This window comes from Lynx rufus, unplaced genomic scaffold (genome assembly GCF_022079265.1).
Source record: "Lynx rufus isolate CCGP_SWC_20201006 ecotype Redwood Valley unplaced genomic scaffold, mLynRuf1.p SCAF_1, whole genome shotgun sequence".
Taxonomy (NCBI): domain Eukaryota; kingdom Metazoa; phylum Chordata; class Mammalia; order Carnivora; family Felidae; genus Lynx; species Lynx rufus.
In genome coordinates, this window is record NW_025814823.1 from 123,181,933 (window position 1) to 123,199,632 (window position 17,700).

The following is a 17,700-nucleotide window of genomic DNA, read 5'->3' on the forward strand; positions in this document are numbered from 1 at the left end:
TCCAAGATTATACCAAGAGTAAATATTGAATCCTAGGTTTTTACAAAGGCATTTTGATTTTTATTTATTTTATTCATTTTTTAAGTTTATTTTGAGAGAAAGAGAGCATGTGCAAGCAGGGGGTGGGGGCAGAGAAAGAGAGAGAGAGAGAGAGAGTGAGTGAACAAATACCAAGTAGATCCCACATGGTTAGCCAGAGCCCAACCCAGGGCTCAATCCCATTAACCATGAGATCATGACCTGAGCCAAAATCAAGAGGTGGGCACTTAACGGACTGAGCCACCCAGACGCCCAAAAGCATTTTGATTTTTAGATCCTGAGCCTATTATTCTATGTGATAGCACAAAGAAGGCACACCCTAGGGATTCTCAAAATAACTGTGAGATACTAGAAAAGAGATCTTGCCATGGTAGATGTGTGAGTGGGGATGGGGTGGGTGGAGGTAAATTCTAGAGTAATATGGCACTAAATGCAATGAAGCTGAGTCTGTATATACCACAGCTGATGGGACCATCTGATTGCTTCCACAGCTGGGTAGCATATCAAGTGATGTGACTCTGCCAACTTTAAATGAATAGAAAGCTGGAGGAAAACAGAACATCCGCTCCTTATTTAATCTCAATATTAAACTTCCCCTTTTTGCAATATTATTTCAAGAGAAGAACTCTTAGAGCTCTCTGCTCCTGCTGGCATCTCTGGGCAAGGAAGGGCTTTTATGAGAGGTCCTTGAGAATGCTTCAAGTGAAGGCTTTGTTTCTCATGGGAACATGAGGAAAAGCGGAAAAACCTCCAATTTGTTTAGTGAGGAAATATGACCTTCGTGCTCTTCTTCTTTGGGGTGAGTCAAGTGGTAGTGACTGAAATTTAGGTCATGGGTGGTATATAAATATGTGCATGTGCAAAAAGTAGCTGTCACACTGCACAGCAAGTGGAGCCACTAGCTCAGTGTATTCACTGCCGTTTGCAATTCATTTTTAAACTCCAAGTAAATATCGCAGAAAACCTATCATGAAGCTGGTAACTGTGTTTTTGCTGGTGACCCTCAGCATCTGCAGTTACTCTGGTAAGTAGCCTGAACATATATTCCTCTACTTTTCTGTTAATAGGAACATAACTAGTAAACCTAGGCTCCCAGGGGAATATGGTGGAGGGAGTTTTAGAACCATGGAATAGAAAGGTTGGAAGGGATTTCAGATACAGCAACCCCCTACCCCCATCCCAGCCTACCAAGCTATAACCCAATAAAAATACTATCCTTAATGAATCCTACAGAAGAAGTTAGCCAGGGGCACCTGGGTGGCTCAGTTGGTTAAGTGTCCAACTCCTGGTTTTGGCTAGGGTCATGATCTCACAGTTTGAGAAATAGAGCCACACATTGGGCTCTTTGCTGACAGCAGGGAGCCTGCTTGGGAGTCTCTCTTTCCCTGTCTGTCTCTGCTCCTCTCTTGCTCATGCTCTCTCTCTCAAAATAAATAAACTTAAAAAAAAGTTAGCCAACTCACACTAAAGATCAACATTGTTGAACATTGTCCCCTTAGTTTTCTTATCTTCATTAATCTTGAGTCAGAATCTCACTTTGTAACTTCTTTCTTTTGAAACTGTATGGAGTTCATTTTTTTTTTTTCTGTCACCTGTAGTCACTTGCCAGGTTGTTTCTCCTGAGACATTTCTACATTTATCTGTTCACACAGTTAACAGATAGTTGCCGAATGGCTACAACCTGTTGGGCATTTGGATAAACATGGGAAGATATAGATATGAATCAGACACAAAGATTGTTTACAAGGTTCTTTTAATCTGACAGGGGAGCTAAGTCTTCTCCAGACAGAAGTTACTACGATGCTAGACTAATGCACAGAGACATATAGACATACAGCTCTGTGAGAGGACTAAGAGGCCAACAGTTCAATTTCTAGGTGGGGTATAGAAGTTGGATTCTTAGAGGAGAATGGGAACTAATCCATTCTTTTTGGAGGTATATTGACATCTGCAAAATGCACTGTGATAACCATTGCTCATTCAAAGAACAGGAGGCTTTGAGGGTCTTCCCCTGGAAGTATATAAGTATATACAGAGAAGACATTCACCAAAGCCTTAAAAATAAGTAGGGAGATTAATCATGAGAAACTGGATGCTGCCATACCCACATTGGCAACTTTGGCTTGTACTTTTTACTGAAATTTTGGATCAATTTGTAACTTAACCAGTCTTGGCTACTTTGTTTGTCTTTAGTGACTAGTGTCAAATATCTACAGAAAGAGGTGGCAATTGAAAGGTGGTTGGAGGAAATAAATATCCCTCCTCCGGGGGAGAATTTTGGAAGGAAAATAGGTGGTAGCAGATGAAGGGAAGTAGATGCGTAGGCTCCTCTTGTATGATTTGAGTGGGGAAATGAAAAGGACTCCTAAGGAAAATAAACTAGGGCAGGGTCTTTTTTCTTATATGTGTGCTCATGCATATGTAGGTTTACATATCTGCACCATGTGTTTTGTAAAAATATATATTGTATATATTCTCATTCTCTACATTTTCCTTCTTATTCATCTTCTATGTGAAAGGTATCTTTCTTTTTTTTTAAGTTTTTATTTATTTACTTAGAGAGAGAGAGTGCATGCAAGCAGGGGATGGGGCAGAGAGAGGAAGACAGAGAGAATCCTAAGCAGGCTCTGCACTGTCAGCTCAGAGTCCGACACGGGACTTGAACTCACAAACTGTGAGATTGTGACCTGAACCCAACACTAAGAGTTGCACGCTTAACTGACTGAGCCATCCAGGCGTTCCTATGTGAGAGTTATCTTTCTAAAGCCAAAGATAAAAAATGCAATTGTTCCATAAAGGAGCCTTGATACCTCCCCATTACCCTTGGGGAAAAAAAGTCTCAAACTCATTAGTATGGCATTCAAAGCTCTGAAAAATCTGACCTCACCTGAGTTTTGCGGCCTTACCTCCTTTCCCCACCTCAGCATGCCTCACTAGAAGTCTGCACTCCAGCCACTTCTGAAAGGCTCACCAGCGTGTGTATGCACTTTCATTTTAACATTTCAGTGCTTTTGTTAATTTTGTTCCTTTTTATAATTCACCTCCCCTTCTTTACCTTATGATCCTGGAATTTGCTTAAAGACATGACTCCAACAACATCTCTCTGGGAAGATTGCTCCAACACTCTACCACATTAGAATTAGTCATCCCTTCTCTTATGTTTCCGCTGAGCTTAATCCATAATGTTAGCACAGCACATGCCTCACTGTGGCATACACAGATCTTTATTGTCCACTAGACTGTGTAAATTCTCTGAGTGGAATAGTGTTGTTTTATTCAACTATGCATCTGCACTAACTCTTAAAGAGTTGGAGTTCAGTTATATTTGCAGTGTGAAGTTGAATTAGTTGGAAGTTGAAGTTGAAACTCCCTGGACTCCCTGGACATGCATATCCCCAAGTGAAGATTCATTATGGAATCTACTCTTTGGCCTCAAAGCCATGGGCTGTGGAGATAGCCACATGCAAAGTATATACCTATTCAGTCAACCACCAGTATCTACTGAGTGCTTACTACATGCCAGGGTCTGTTTTAGACAAGTGAATAAAACATATACTCCTTGTTCTCATGGAGCCTACATACTAGTAAGAGGATGAAGGCAAGAAATAAATAAACAGATATTTACTATTTTAGGTCATGGTAAGAAAAAATGAAGTTAGAGATGGGTGATGCTATTTTAGCTACCTTTCTGAGGAGGTAATATTTGATGAGAAACACGTAGCTATCTGGAGAAAGAACAGCTTAAGGAGGCAGAACAGCAGGTGCAAAAGCCCTGAGGCAAAAGTTTTCATGGGAAGTCAATTGGGGCTGGAATGGAGCCATTGATGGACACAGTGGAAAGTAGTGCAGTAACAGATAAGAATCAGATGTGCCTGTTTCACGTGGTTTTCCTTTTGCCCTGCAGCCACCGCTCTCCTTGCCAACAGTTTGCCACAAGCTGTCAACAATGCCTTACCTTTACCTGTGGACGACCTTCTCCCCTTTTTGGATCCGTTAAAGCTTCTTCTGAAAACTCTGGGCATTTCTGTTGAGCACCTTGTAGAAGGGCTAAAAAAGTGTGTGAATGAGCTGGGACCAGAGGCCTCTGAGGCAGTGAAGAAACTTCTGGTAACTATAGCTTGTGGGCTAATTTGTCTCTCCCCCCATCTCTCCCAACCACTCTGTTTTCACCTCCAGACATGTATTTCCCTTTTACTGACTATACTCATATAAATTTGCATGTCCAGGCATCTCAGGGAAGGTGCAACATCTACTTTTCTAGAAGGAATTTTTGAATGAAAGAGACCTGTGTTCTGGTTGTGACTATATTTCTCAGCTTAGGGATTCTTTGTTGAAACTTAACCACTCTGAGCTTCCATTTCCACATCAGCAAAATGGTGGTTAAATAGGTTGATGCCTATTTTTGGAAACATGCTAAGTACATGTAAGCTGCTTTATTTTTATTCTCGTCCTTCTGCCTTTCAGGAGGCCCTGTCGCATTTGGTGTGATGACAGCACTAAGCTCTGATGGAGGAGAAGGGGAAGGTATTCCCCTTCTTGCGGGCTGGAACTCATTCCAGCCTAAGATGTGGTGACCCCTGAAAACAATGAATAAAGCAATGAATAGATTTCATTGTGTCCTATGTTTATTTCTGGAGTCTGTCTATTCAGAAGGGCCTAAGTAGATAATTTTTTGGGTCATAAACTCCAGAGAGCCTGTTGTTATCAAGAGAACCTACATTTTCAGGAAGACATAATCATGTCTTCCCCTCTTGCTTGAGTCTAAATTAAACATTTTCATTTTCTTCAACTGCTCTTCGATGATGTTTCCAGACACCTCAAGTTCCTATGCCCTTGTTTCTAAAGAAGCTTTTTAAATAACACTTATTTATTTATTTGGGGGGAGGGAGAAAGAGAGAGAGAGAGCAAGCATGAGCACGGAAGGGGCAGAGAGAGAAGGAGAGAGAGAATCATGGGGCTTGATCTCACAAAACGTGAAATCATGACCTGAGTTGATATCAAGAGTCAAATACTCAACCAACTGAGCCACCCAGGCTAAATATATTTTTAAATATAAAATGAAAAGGGTGTTCAAAGTATTGTCTGACAAGCCTACGGTCTTTCACTGGTTTAGAGTCTACATCATCAGAGTGGGAGTTTCTCTTAAGTTTGTGGCTATACTATGGCCAATCCATAGGTCTTACAGACCCTGCCACCAAGTTAGGCCTTCAGTGCATCATCCTTTGGCAACTAGTTTCTGAACTGTCCTTTCCTTTTCCCCATGCCACCATCTATTATGATACTAGAATTATCTTTTCAAGATATAATTATAGTGATATACAATAACCTATAAAATGGATGTCCAGCTCCTTAGCATGGCCTACAGGCCCTTCATGACCTGGCCTTTGCTTACATGTCTTGTCTTGTCAATATTCCTTCCTTCCTTCCTTCCTTCCTTCCTTCCTTCCTTCCTTCCTTCCTTCCTTCCTTCATTATTCCTTTTGTGACATGTGCTCTAGCCCTATCCCTAAGAAGATAATTAAATCTCTTTGCTGCTGCACTTTTATGCCTTAATGAAAAATCAATAATGTCTTTCTTCCCATTAAGAATGTCTGCTCTGTTCTTCCTTCAGACCTGAGGTTGTGCCATTCTTGGGACTATTTTTCCTCAGATCCATTCCCCACCCTTCCCCTGCTTGGCTCTGTGATGCTAACCTCTACAGGTTCCCTGTCTGGGTTCCCGGGTTTCCAGGTCAGCTGACCTTTGAGCTGCATTCTGACCCTGGGGGGTTCAGGCAGGACATAGGAGGTGGGAAGTGGGAAAATCCTGAGTATAGCCTCCTCACCCTTCTACTTGGGAGAAGTCCCCAGAAATATCACATCTGAAACTCCATGTCCTGCTGGATAGGTCTGCATTGGTTCCAGCCTTTGCCAGGCGACTCCAGTGGCAGTGGTTACACCACCTCTTTTTTTTTGCTCTTCAGCTGAAGTTGGTAATGGCTTCCTGCTTTATCCATTCCAGGTTGCCTTACCATCACCTCTTTGACTGTTTAGATCTTCTATCATCTATTGAATCAATTCTGTGCATTATAGCCCCTCTGTTCCAAATGTTAAAGTCATTTATGTTTTCTGGTTGGCTCTTGATTAACATAATGTTAACTGACATCTCTATGAAGATTATCTTGATTTCCTGCTATTTTTTGAGCCCCGTGTTTTTTTTTCAACTAAAATAGTTGCACTTTGTGAAACTTTCTGTTTTCCTTTTTTGTTTCACCTAAGTCTGTAAGAATAGACTAGATTGCTCACCTACAATAATAGATAATCCCAAATTTCAGAGGCTTATATCCACAACATTTTAATTTGTTCTCACACTGTTTGATCATCTTGAGTTGCTTAGAGTTCTCTTCATGTTGTGTGAATTCTGTGACCAGGAACTGGTGGAATAGTCTTTATCTTGAGCATTTCTGATCATCATGTCATATGCAAAAAGAGAACTCAGTGAATCATAGGCTTTTAAAACTTTCCCATGAAAGTGATGTACATCACTTATAGTCCTGTTTCATTGGCCAAACCAAGTCACATGACTATGCTTGACTCATTTAGGAAACATAATGTCATTTATCATATTACTTGGCCACTTCAGAGTAGCTGCCACCTGAGATACTTTATTCTACTTGAAATTTTCTGCTCTGTTGGATTATCTTTCCTTCCACCACTAGTGTTCTTCTTACTCTCTGCCCATTATTTTCAGTTTCTTTAAATGGCCATTATTATCCTGATTCCTCTGAATATTTATTTCTCTTCTCTTTTCACTTTGTGTATGGCTTTCATTGAGAGTCTCATGCATTCCCACAGCTGCCAATATAATTTCCATGTTAGGAGCTCTAAAATCTATAGCTATATTCCATATCTCTCTTTTGAGGAAAAGAGATTGTTACCTGTTACACACTTCCAGCAGAAGTCCTTTTTTATGTTCACCTGAATTCACCTCCACCTGAACTCAGTATCTCTCAAAACATGCTACCATGTTCTAATTTCCTGTCTCAGTATATAGTACAACTATTTTCCTGATTGCCTAAGTCAGAAAGTTGAGAATCATTGTCAGTATGCCTTTTTCTCAGCCTTACTTTCTAATCTCTAAGAAAGTTCTGTTTATTATAAAACTTTTCTACATCTGTACATACATTTTTCATTATTGTTCCTGTTACTTATTTTCCCCAAACCTTGTCATTTCTCACCATACTACTGTGTTAGTCTCCCAAATGTCCTCTGTATTCCCAGAGCCGATCCCTTCCAATCCATTAGCCACACAGCAGAAAAGGTGGTTTCTTACCTCTCCCCCCTCCACCACTGCTTCAGACTTCTTGATAGTGTTTCATTGCTGCTTGAAAAAAACATCAGATGCTATTCTAAACCAGCAGATATATTCATAACACATATTTCAACAGTCTTATTTTCATACTTATTTCTAAGTGTCCTTTCTATATTCTGAAGTCAAATGGAGGGGAACTCAAACTTATTTATGTTGATAATCCTTAGCACATAGCACAGAGCCTGAATATAGTCTGTGTTGGGCTTGGTTTATTGAATGGGTAGATTTTCTGTTAGGTTTTATCTGGTTGGGGTGACCCTTTTGTTCTCTTGCATCATTCATATTATTAAGCTATTCATTGCTCTCATTCCAAGCTTGGTGCATTTGGCATATTTGAGAAGGATGACTCTCTATGCTTTCATTCAATCTGCTAAATAGAGAAAACTGAGTAATAGATTTAATATGGCAATCTTTGGGGAGTAGAGGTTTTTCTGGGAGTCTATCAAAAAGAGGATTGAATTAATAAGGAATCCAAGGACAGACCATGAGAAACTAGGCAGAAACTGATGATAAACATTATGGCAGAAATTGTTGATAAACTTACTATGAATGTAACAACACCAAATGCTGATGAGGTTGTAGAAAAATTGGATCACTCATAATTGCTGGTGTGAATGCAAAATAGTATAACTTACTCTGGGAAAATCATGTGACAGTTTCTTGAAAAACTAAACATACATCCACCATATGACTCACTAATTGTACTGCTGGGCATTTATCTGGAGAAATGAAACATGTTTATGCAAGAACTTATTACAAACATTCATAGAAGTTTTACTTGTAGTAACCCAAACCTGCAAATAACCCCGTTGCCCTTAAGTGGATGAATGGTTAAGCCAACTGTTATACATCTATAGGATGGAGTACTATAAAAAAGAATAAACAATTGATCTACACAAGCTGGAAGAATCTTTAGAGAATTATGCTAAGTGAATAAAAGCCAACCCAAAAACTGAAATACTGTATAATTCCATTTACATAGCATTCTCAAAATGACAGAATTATACAAATTGATAAGAGATTTCTAGGGGTTAGGAGTGGGTAGGAGTAAGAGGGAAGTGCGTGTGATATATAAGGGCTATGAGAGATCCTTGTGGTAATGGAAATGTTTTGTTTCTTGTATGTACCAATGTCAAAATAAAAAAGTATAATTAAAAACATTGGGAAGACAATGTGGAAATAGATATTATATAAAATTTAATATAAATTACATATAACTATAATCATATAATTATGTAAATAATTATATGTATGTAAATAATTATATGTATGTATACCTGTAACTTTCATTCCTTTAGTCCATAAATCTCCCAAATTAGAGGAAACCACTAACAACTTTATGTGATTTTTCAAGACGTTTTCTGCACTTTTAAAAATAAGTATATAGGGGCGCCTGGGTGGCGCAGTCAGTTAAGCGTCCGACTTCAGCCAGGTCACGATCTCGCGGTCTGTGAGTTCGAGCCCCGCGTCGGGCTCTGGGCTGATGGCTCAGAGCCTGGAGCCTGTTTCCGATTCTGTGTCTGCCTCTCTCTCTGCCCCTCCCCCGTTCATGCTCTGTCTCTCTCTGTCCCAAAAATAAATAAAAAACGTTGAAAAAAAATAAAAAAAAAAATAAGTATATATGGACACCCAGGACTCCAAGATGGTGTCCGTCATACCAGTGAAGGAGAAGTTGATGGATGTCAAACTAGGAGAGCTGCCAAGCTGGATACTGTTGGGGGATTTCTTCCTAAGGCGTGGCTGGAATGTTTCAAAGGAAGGAATCCCTGGGATTTCTATGGTGCTGACAGCGTATGTGCTTTTCAACTACTTTGTTCCTCACACCCCTGAATCTTTTTTTTTTTTAATTAAAAAAAATTTTTTTTAACGTTTATTTATTTTTGAGATACAGAGAGAGAGACAGAGCACAAGCAGAGGAGGGGCAGAGAGAGAGGGAGACACAGAATCTGAAGCAGACTCCAGGATCTGAGCTGTCAGCACAGAGCCCAATGTGGGACTTGAACCCAGGAACCATGCATGAGATTTTGACCTGAGCCGAAATCAGACACTCAACTGAGTGAGCCATTCAGGTGCACAACCCCTTGAATCCTTTAATTGAGAATGAACACCCACTAGGGATACCTGGGTGGCTCAGTCGCTTAAGCATCTGACTTCAGCTCAGGTCATGATATCCAAGTTGGTGAGTTTGAGCCCTGCAGGGGGCTCTGTGCTGATAGCTCAGAGCCTGGAACCTGCTTCCAATTCTGTATCTCCCTCTCTTTCTGCCCCTCCCCCACTCAGGCTGTTTCTCTCTCTCTCTCTCTCTCTCTCTCTCTCTCAAAAATAAATAAACATTAAAAAATTTAAAAGAAAAAAACCTCAATAAAAGATGATCAGTGCATGGAAAATAAATTAAAAATAAAGAAATAAAAAGCACATATAAATGAATCATACTTTACTTAAATTTTGATTTATGCAAATATTTAAATTATTTTTAGTAATATTTATTTCTTATTATAATGAGTAGTATGGTAAACGTCCATTTATTTGCATTCATGTCTGTATCGCTTCACAAAAGTCTTGAAACTGGAAGTGCAGTGCCAAGAATTATACGATGTTTAAAATTTTGAAAGCTAGTAACAAATTTCCATTGGAAACAGTAGTGGGGATCTGAAGTGATTGAGTCTAGAGAAGTTCCATTCCCAAAGATGAGATTAGGGGCCCAAGACAATGGCTAGGGTATACTCATTCTACTTGAGAAAACAATGCATTCTGTTTTACCATGTTTTGGAGGGTCAGGAGGTGCAAAATCATATTTTTTTCTGGACTTCATATTTAAGTTAGCTCATACAAACATATAAGTCAGTAAAATTTATTTGCTGCATTTTCTAAAAATTTTATGTATGTATGTATGTGTGTGTGTATGTATGTATGTATGTATGTATGTATTTATAATTTTAGAAAGGACCCAGTTGAAAAGCTCTCAGGTTTTAAGCAAGTTAAAAACAGCAGGGGGCGAGAGTGGAAGATGGCGGCGTAGGAGGACGCTGGGCTCACCGCGCGTCCTGCTGATCACTTAGATTCCACCTACACCTGCCTAAATAACCCAGAAAACCGCCAGAGGATTAGCAGAACAGAGTCACCGGACCCAAGTGCAGACGAGAGGCCCACGGAAGAGGGTAGGAAGGGCGGCGAGGCGGTGCGCGCTCCACGGACTGGCGGGAGGGAGCCGGGGCGGAGGGGCGGCTCGCCGGCCAAGCAGAGCCCCCGAGTCCGGCTTGCAAAAGCGGAGGGGCCTGACGGACTGTGTTCCGACAGCAAGCGCGACTTAGCGTCTGGGAGGTCATAAGTTAACAGCTCTGCTCAGAAAGCGGGAAGGCTGGAGGACAAAGGGAGGGTGAGCTGCGGAGCCCCCGGACGACAGAGCTCAGTTTGGCGGGGAACAAAGGCGCTCTCCAGCGCCATCTCCCCCGCCCATCCCCCAGCCAAAATCCCAAAGGGAACCGGCTCCGGCCAGGGAAATTGCTCGCTCCGCGCGAACACCCAACTCTGTGCTTCTGCGGAGCCAAACCTCCGGCAGCGATCTGACTCCCTCCGGCTGCACAGGGCCCCTCCTGAAGTGGATCACCTAAGGAGAAGCGAGCTAAGCCTGCCCCCCCTGCCGCCGTGCACCTTGCCTTCCCACCCCAGCTAATACGCCAGATCCCCAGCATCACAAGCCTGGCAGTGTGCAAGTAGCCCAGACGGGCCACGCCACCCCACAGTGAATCCCGCCCCTAGGAGAGGGGAAGAGAAGGCACACACCAGTCTGACTGTGGCCCCAGCGGTGGGCTGGGGGCAGACATCAGGTCGGACTGCGGCCCCGCCCACCAACTCCAGTTATACACCACAGCACAGGGGAAGTGCCCTGCAGGCCCTCACCACACCAGGGACTATCCAAAATGACCAAGCGGAAGAATTCCCCCCAGAAGAATCTCCAGGAAATAACAACAGCTAATGAGCTGATCAAAAAGGATTTAAATAATATAACAGAAAGTGAATTTAGAATAATAGTCATAAAATTAATCGCTGGGCTGGAAAACAGCATACAGGACAGCAGAGAATCTCTTGCTACAGACATCAGGGGACTAATGAACAGGCACGAGGAGCTGAAAAACGCTTTAAAGGAAATGGAAAACAAAATGCAAACCGCCACAGCTCGGATGGAAGAGGCAGAGGAGAGAATAGGTGAACTAGAAGATAAAGTTATGGAAAAAGAGGAAGCTGAGAAAAAGAGAGATAAAAAAATCCAGGAGTATGAGGGGAAAATTAGAGAACTAAGTGATACACTAAAAAGAAATAATTTACGCATAATTGGTATCCCAGAGGAGGAAGAGAGAGGGAAAGGTGCTGAAGGGGTACTTGAAGAAATCATAGCTGAGAACTTCCCTGAACTGGGGAAGGAAAAAGGCATTGAAATCCAAGAGGCACAGAGAACTCCCTTCAGACGTAACTTGAATCGATCTTCTGCACGACATATCATAGTGAAACTGGCAAAATACAAGGATAAAGAGAAAATTCTGAAAGCAGCAAGGGGTAAACGTGCCCTCACATATAAAGGGAGACCTATAAGACTCGTGACTGATCTCTCTTTTGAAACTTGGCAGGCCAGAAAGAATTGGCACGAGATTTTCAGGGCGCTAGACAGCAAAAATATGCAGCCAAGAATCCTTTATCCAGCAAGTCTGTCATTTAGAATAGAAGGAGAGATAAAGGTCTTCCCAAACAAACAAAAACTGAAGGAATTTGTCACCACTAAACCAGCCCTACAAGAGATCCTAAGGGGGACCCTGTGAGACAAAGTACCAGAGACATCACTACAAGCATAAAACATACAGACATCACAATGACTCTAAACCCGTATCTTTCTATAATAACACTGAATGTAAATGGATTAAATGCGCCAACCAAAAGACATAGGGTATCAGAATGGATAAAAAAACAAGACCCATCTATTTGCTGTCTACAAGAGACTCATTTTAGACCTGAGGACACCTTTAGATTGAGAGTGAGGGGATGGAGAACTATTTATCATGCTACTGGAAGCCAGAAGAAAGCTGGAGTAGCCATACTTATATCAGACAAACTAGACTTTAAATTAAAGGCTGTAACAAGAGATGAAGAAGGACATTATATAATAGTTACAGGGTCTATCCATCAGGAAGAGCTAACAATTATAAATGTCTATGCGCCGAATACCGGAGCCCCCAAATATATAAAACAATTACTCATAAACAGAAGCAACCTTATTGATAAGAATGTGGTAATTGCTGGGGACTTTAACACCCCACTTACAGAAATGGATAGATCATCTAGACACACGGTCAATAAAGAAACAAGGGCCCTGAATGACACATTGGATCAGATGGACTTGACAGATCTATTTAGAACTCTGCATCCCAAAGCAACAGAATATACTTTCTTCTCGAGTGCACATGGAACATTCTCCAAGATAGATCATATACTGGGTCACAAATCAGCCCTTCATAAGTTTACAAGAATTGAAATTATACCATGCATACTATCAGACCACAATGCTATGAAGCTTGAAGTCAACCACAGGAAAAAGTCTGGAAAACCTCCAAAAGCATGGAGGTTAAAGAACACCCTACTCACGAATGAGTGGGTCAACCAGGCAATTAGAGAAGAAATCAAAAAATATATGGAAACAAACGAAAATGAAAATACAACAATCCAAACGCTTTGGGACGCAGCGAAGGCAGTCCTGAGAGGAAAATACATCGCAATCCAGGCCTATCTCAAGAAACAAGAAAAATCCCAAATACAAAATCTAACAGCACACCTAAAGGAAATAGAAGCAGAACAGCAAAGGCAGCCTAAACCCAGCAGAAGAAGAGAAATAATAAAGATCAGAGCAGAAATAAACAATATAGAATCTAAAAAAACTGTAGAGCAGATCAACGAAACCAAGAGTTGGTTTTTTGAAAAAATAAACAAAATTGACAAACCTCTAGCCAGGCTTCTCAAAAAGAAAAGGGAGATGACCCAAATAGATAAAATCATGAATGAAAATGGAATTATTACAACCAATCCCTCAGAGATACAAACAATTATCAGGGAATACTATGAAAAATTATATGCCAACAAATTGGACAACCTGGAAGAAATGGACAAATTCCTGAACACCCACACTCTTCCAAAACTCAATCAGGAGGAAATAGAAAGCTTGAACAGACCCATAACCAGCGAAGAAATTGAATCGGTTATCAAAAATCTCCCAACAAATAAGAGTCCAGGACCAGATGGCTTCCCAGGGGAGTTCTACCAGACGTTTAAAGCAGAGATAATACCTATCCTTCTCAAGCTATTCCAAGAAATAGAAAGGGAAGGAAAACTTCCAGACTCATTCTATGAAGCCAGTATTACTTTGATTCCTAAACCAGACAGAGACCCAGTAAAAAAAGAGAACTACAGGCCAATATCCCTGATGAATATGGATGCCAAAATTCTCAATAAGATACTAGCAAATCGAATTCAACAGCATATAAAAAGAATTATTCACCATGATCAAGTGGGATTCATTCCTGGGATGCAGGGCTGGTTCAACATTCGCAAATCAATCAACGTGATACATCACATTAACAAAAAAAAAGAGAAGAACCATATGATCCTGTCAATCGATGCAGAAAAGGCCTTTGATAAAATCCAGCACCCTTTCTTAATAAAAACCCTTGAGAAAGTCGGGATAGAAGGAACATACTTAAAGATCATAAAAGCCATTTATGAAAAGCCCACAGCTAACATCATCCTCAACGGGGAAAAACTGAGAGCTTTTTCCCTGAGATCAGGAACACGACAGGGATGCCCACTCTCACCGTTGTTATTTAACATAGTGCTGGAAGTTCTAGCATCAGCAATCAGACAACAAAAGGAAATCAAAGGCATCAAAATTGGCAAAGATGAAGTCAAGCTTTCGCTTTTTGCAGATGACATGATATTATACATGGAAAATCCGATAGACTCCACCAAAAGTCTGCTAGAACTGATACATGAATTCAGCAAAGTTGCAGGATACAAAATCAATGTACAGAAATCAGTTGCATTCTTATACACTAACAATGAAGCAACAGAAAGACAAATAAAGAAACTGATCCCATTCACAATTGCACCAAAAAGCATAAAATACCTAGGAATAAATCTAACCAAAGATGTAAAGGATCTGTATGCTGAAAATTATAGAAAGCTTATGAAGGTAATTGAAGAAGATTTAAAGAAATGGAAAGACATTCCCTGCTCATGGATTGGAAAAATAAATATTGTCAAAATGTCAATACTACCCAAAGCTATCTACACATTCAATGCAATCCCAATCAAAATTGCACCAGCATTCTTCTCGAAACTAGAACAAGCAATCCTAAAATTCATATGGAACCACAAAAGGCCCCGAATAGCCAAAGGAATTTTGAAGAAGAAGACCAAAGCAGGAGGCATCACAATCCCAGACTTCAGCCTCTACTACAAAGCTGTCATCATCAAGACAGCATGGTATTGGCACAAAAACAGACACACAGACCAATGGAATAGAATAGAAACCCCAGAACTAGACCCACAAACATATGGCCAACTCATCTTTGACAAAGCAGGAAAGAACATCCAATGGAAAAAAGACAGCCTCTTTAACAAATGGTGCTGGGAGAACTGGACAGCAACATGCAGAAGGTTGAAACTAGACCACTTTCTCACACCATTTACAAAAATAAACTCAAAATGGATAAAGGACCTAAATGTGAGACAGGAAACCATCAGAACCTTAGAGGAGAAAGCAGGAAAAGACCTCTCTGACCTCAGCCGTAGCAATCTCTTACTCGACACATCCCCAAAGGCAAGGGAATTAAAAGCAAAAGTGAATTACTGGGACCTTATGAAGATAAAAAGCTTCTGCACAGCAAAGGAAACAACCAACAAAACTAAAAGACAACCAACGGAATGGGAAAAGATATTTGCAAATGACATATCGGACAAAGGGCTAGTATCTAAAATCTATAAAGAGCTCACCAAACTCCACACCCGAAAAACAAATAACCCAGTGAAGAAATGGGCAGAAAACATGAATAGACACTTCTCTAAAGAAGACATCCAGATGGCCAACAGGCACATGAAAAGATGTTCAGCGTCGCTCCTTATCAGGGAAATACAAATCAAAACCACACTCAGGTATCACCTCACGCCAGTCAGAGTGGCCAAAATGAACAAATCAGGAGACTATAGATGCTGGAGAGGATGTGGAGAAACGGGAACCCTCTTGCACTGTTGGTGGGAATGCAAATTGGTGCAGCCGCTCTGGAAAACAGTGTGGAGGTTCCTCAGAAAATTAAAAATAGACCTACCCTATGACCCAGCAATAGCACTGCTAGGAATCTACCCAAGGGATACAGGAGTACTGATGCATAGGGGCACTTGTACCCCAATGTTCATAGCAGCACTCTCAACAATAGCCAAATTATGGAAAGAGCCTAAATGTCCATCAACTGATGAATGGATAAAGAAATTGTGGTTTATATACACAATGGAATACTACGTGGCAATGAGAAAAAATGAAATATGGCCTTTTGTAGCAACGTGGATGGAACTGGAGAGTGTGATGCTAAGTGAAATAAGCCATACAGAGAAAGACAGATACCATATGGTTTCACTCTTATGTGGATCCTGAGAAACTCAACAGGAACCCATGGGGGAGGGGAAGGGAGAAAAAAAAAAAAAGACGTTAGAGTGGGAGAGAGCCAAAGCATAAGAGACTGTTAAAAACTGAGAACAAACTGAGGGTTGATGGGGGGTGGGAGGGAGGGGCGGGTGGGTGATGGGTATTGAGGAGGGCACCTTTTGGGATGAGCACTGGGTGTTGTATGGAAACCAATTTGGCAATAAACTTCAAAAAAAAAAAAAAAAAAAAAAAAAAAAAAAAAAAAAAAAAAAAAAAAAAAAAAAAAAAAAAAACAGCAGGGGGCGCTCATAGGTTGTCAGCAACACCAAGGAAGGTTTTTTTTTTTTTTTTTTTTTGTACGTATATGCTCAAGATATATAATAAGAAATTTCAGCAGCTTCGATTGTATTAAAATTTTCACCAGGAGAAACAAATAGACAAAAATAACCTGATGGTCCTTCATTCTGTGCTCTTCTGGCTTCATTTTGAGCATTTCTTTTTAATGCATTTTTTTTCCCTTTGCTCTGCTACTAGCTCAGTATGTATCTTATCAAATAAGAATTTGTTTCCTGATCAGATGATGATAATGCCTAATGTGACTAATATGAATAATAATCATAGGCATAGTTAATGGCCATTGTGTTCTATGTATATATATTTCTTTAATTCAACAAATGATAATTAAATATTGATTGCAGTATCTTTGCTAGAAGTTGAGCATTCTGTGATAAACAAAATAAACATGACCCACACCCCCAGAGATTTTTGCAGTGTAAAGAAAGACACAGAAAATTTGCAAGTAAAAAATGGTAAATAAATAATTATAAATTATGATAAGAACAATAAAGGAAAAAATAGAATTTTTAAAGAATAATAGAATTTTAAACAAAGGGTAGGAGACATTATTACTCTCAAGTTAGATTTCTAGTATCAGTCTAATATGAAGTTCTAACACTACATTCTTCATCCACATTGGTAAGAAGAAGGTACTGATGTTATGAAAATCCAGAGATCTCCCTTATTTCCTTCCCACTTTACCTGGACTTAGAGGTATATCAGTAGATTTGGCTCATGCAAGTTAGCTTAGCACCCACATAAGCCAATGAAGAATATGAGACTGCCAAGTATTGTCCTCAGTGTATGAGACAGGGTTGTCAAATAAGTACTTCAAAGTCTATCTCATAATCCTAGAAAATTCAAACTAATCTGTAGTGTCAAAAAGCAAATCATTAGCTGACTGTGGATAGAATAGGGGATGATGAGAGGGAAGAATGAATTATTATAAGTGACAAGAGAAGACTTTTGGGGCTAACAGGTGTGTTCATTACCTTGATTGTAAGGATGGTTTTGTGGGTGTATACATATGCCAAAACTTCAAGTTGTATATTTTCAATATGTGGAGTAATTATATATCAATTGTATCCCAATAAAGTTGTGAGGAGTTATTTATATACTGTGAGCTATAGACCTAAACTAATTTTTGTCAATAGTGTCAGTTTGGGTCAGTAAGAGAATTACTACATTTTGATAGTGTTATGACAGTATCTATTACAATATTTAAAAATTTGAAAAATGTCCTTTGATCTAGCCATTCAGTTTTTGTAAATCTTTTATGAAGAAATAAATACATT

At 40.1% G+C, this 17,700-nt stretch overlaps 1 protein-coding gene across 1 annotated transcript; it reads left to right on the forward strand.

Annotated features, from left to right (window-relative positions):
* The first annotated feature begins 1,008 nt into the window (after positions 1-1,008).
* On the forward strand, positions 1,009-4,527 carry SCGB3A2 (secretoglobin family 3A member 2). Its single transcript, XM_047102875.1, has 3 exons — positions 1,009-1,063; positions 3,944-4,146; positions 4,504-4,527. Exons 1-3 carry the CDS (start codon positions 1,009-1,011, stop codon positions 4,525-4,527), a joined length of 282 nt encoding a protein of 93 aa, XP_046958831.1.
* Positions 4,528-17,700: the final 13,173 nt, after the last annotated feature.

Bases quoted from the DNA above. Each gene is read 5' to 3' on its own strand.
- SCGB3A2 (XM_047102875.1), top strand. From the start codon at position 1,009: ATGAAGCTGGTAACTGTGTTTTTGCTGGTGACCCTCAGCATCTGCAGT. The intron at 1,064-3,943 runs GTAAGTAGCCTG...TTTGCCCTGCAG, and splicing joins CAGCATCTGCAGTTACTCTG to CCACCGCTCTCCTTGCCAAC. The intron at 4,147-4,503 runs GTAACTATAGCT...TCTGCCTTTCAG, and splicing joins AGGCAGTGAAGAAACTTCTG to GAGGCCCTGTCGCATTTGGT.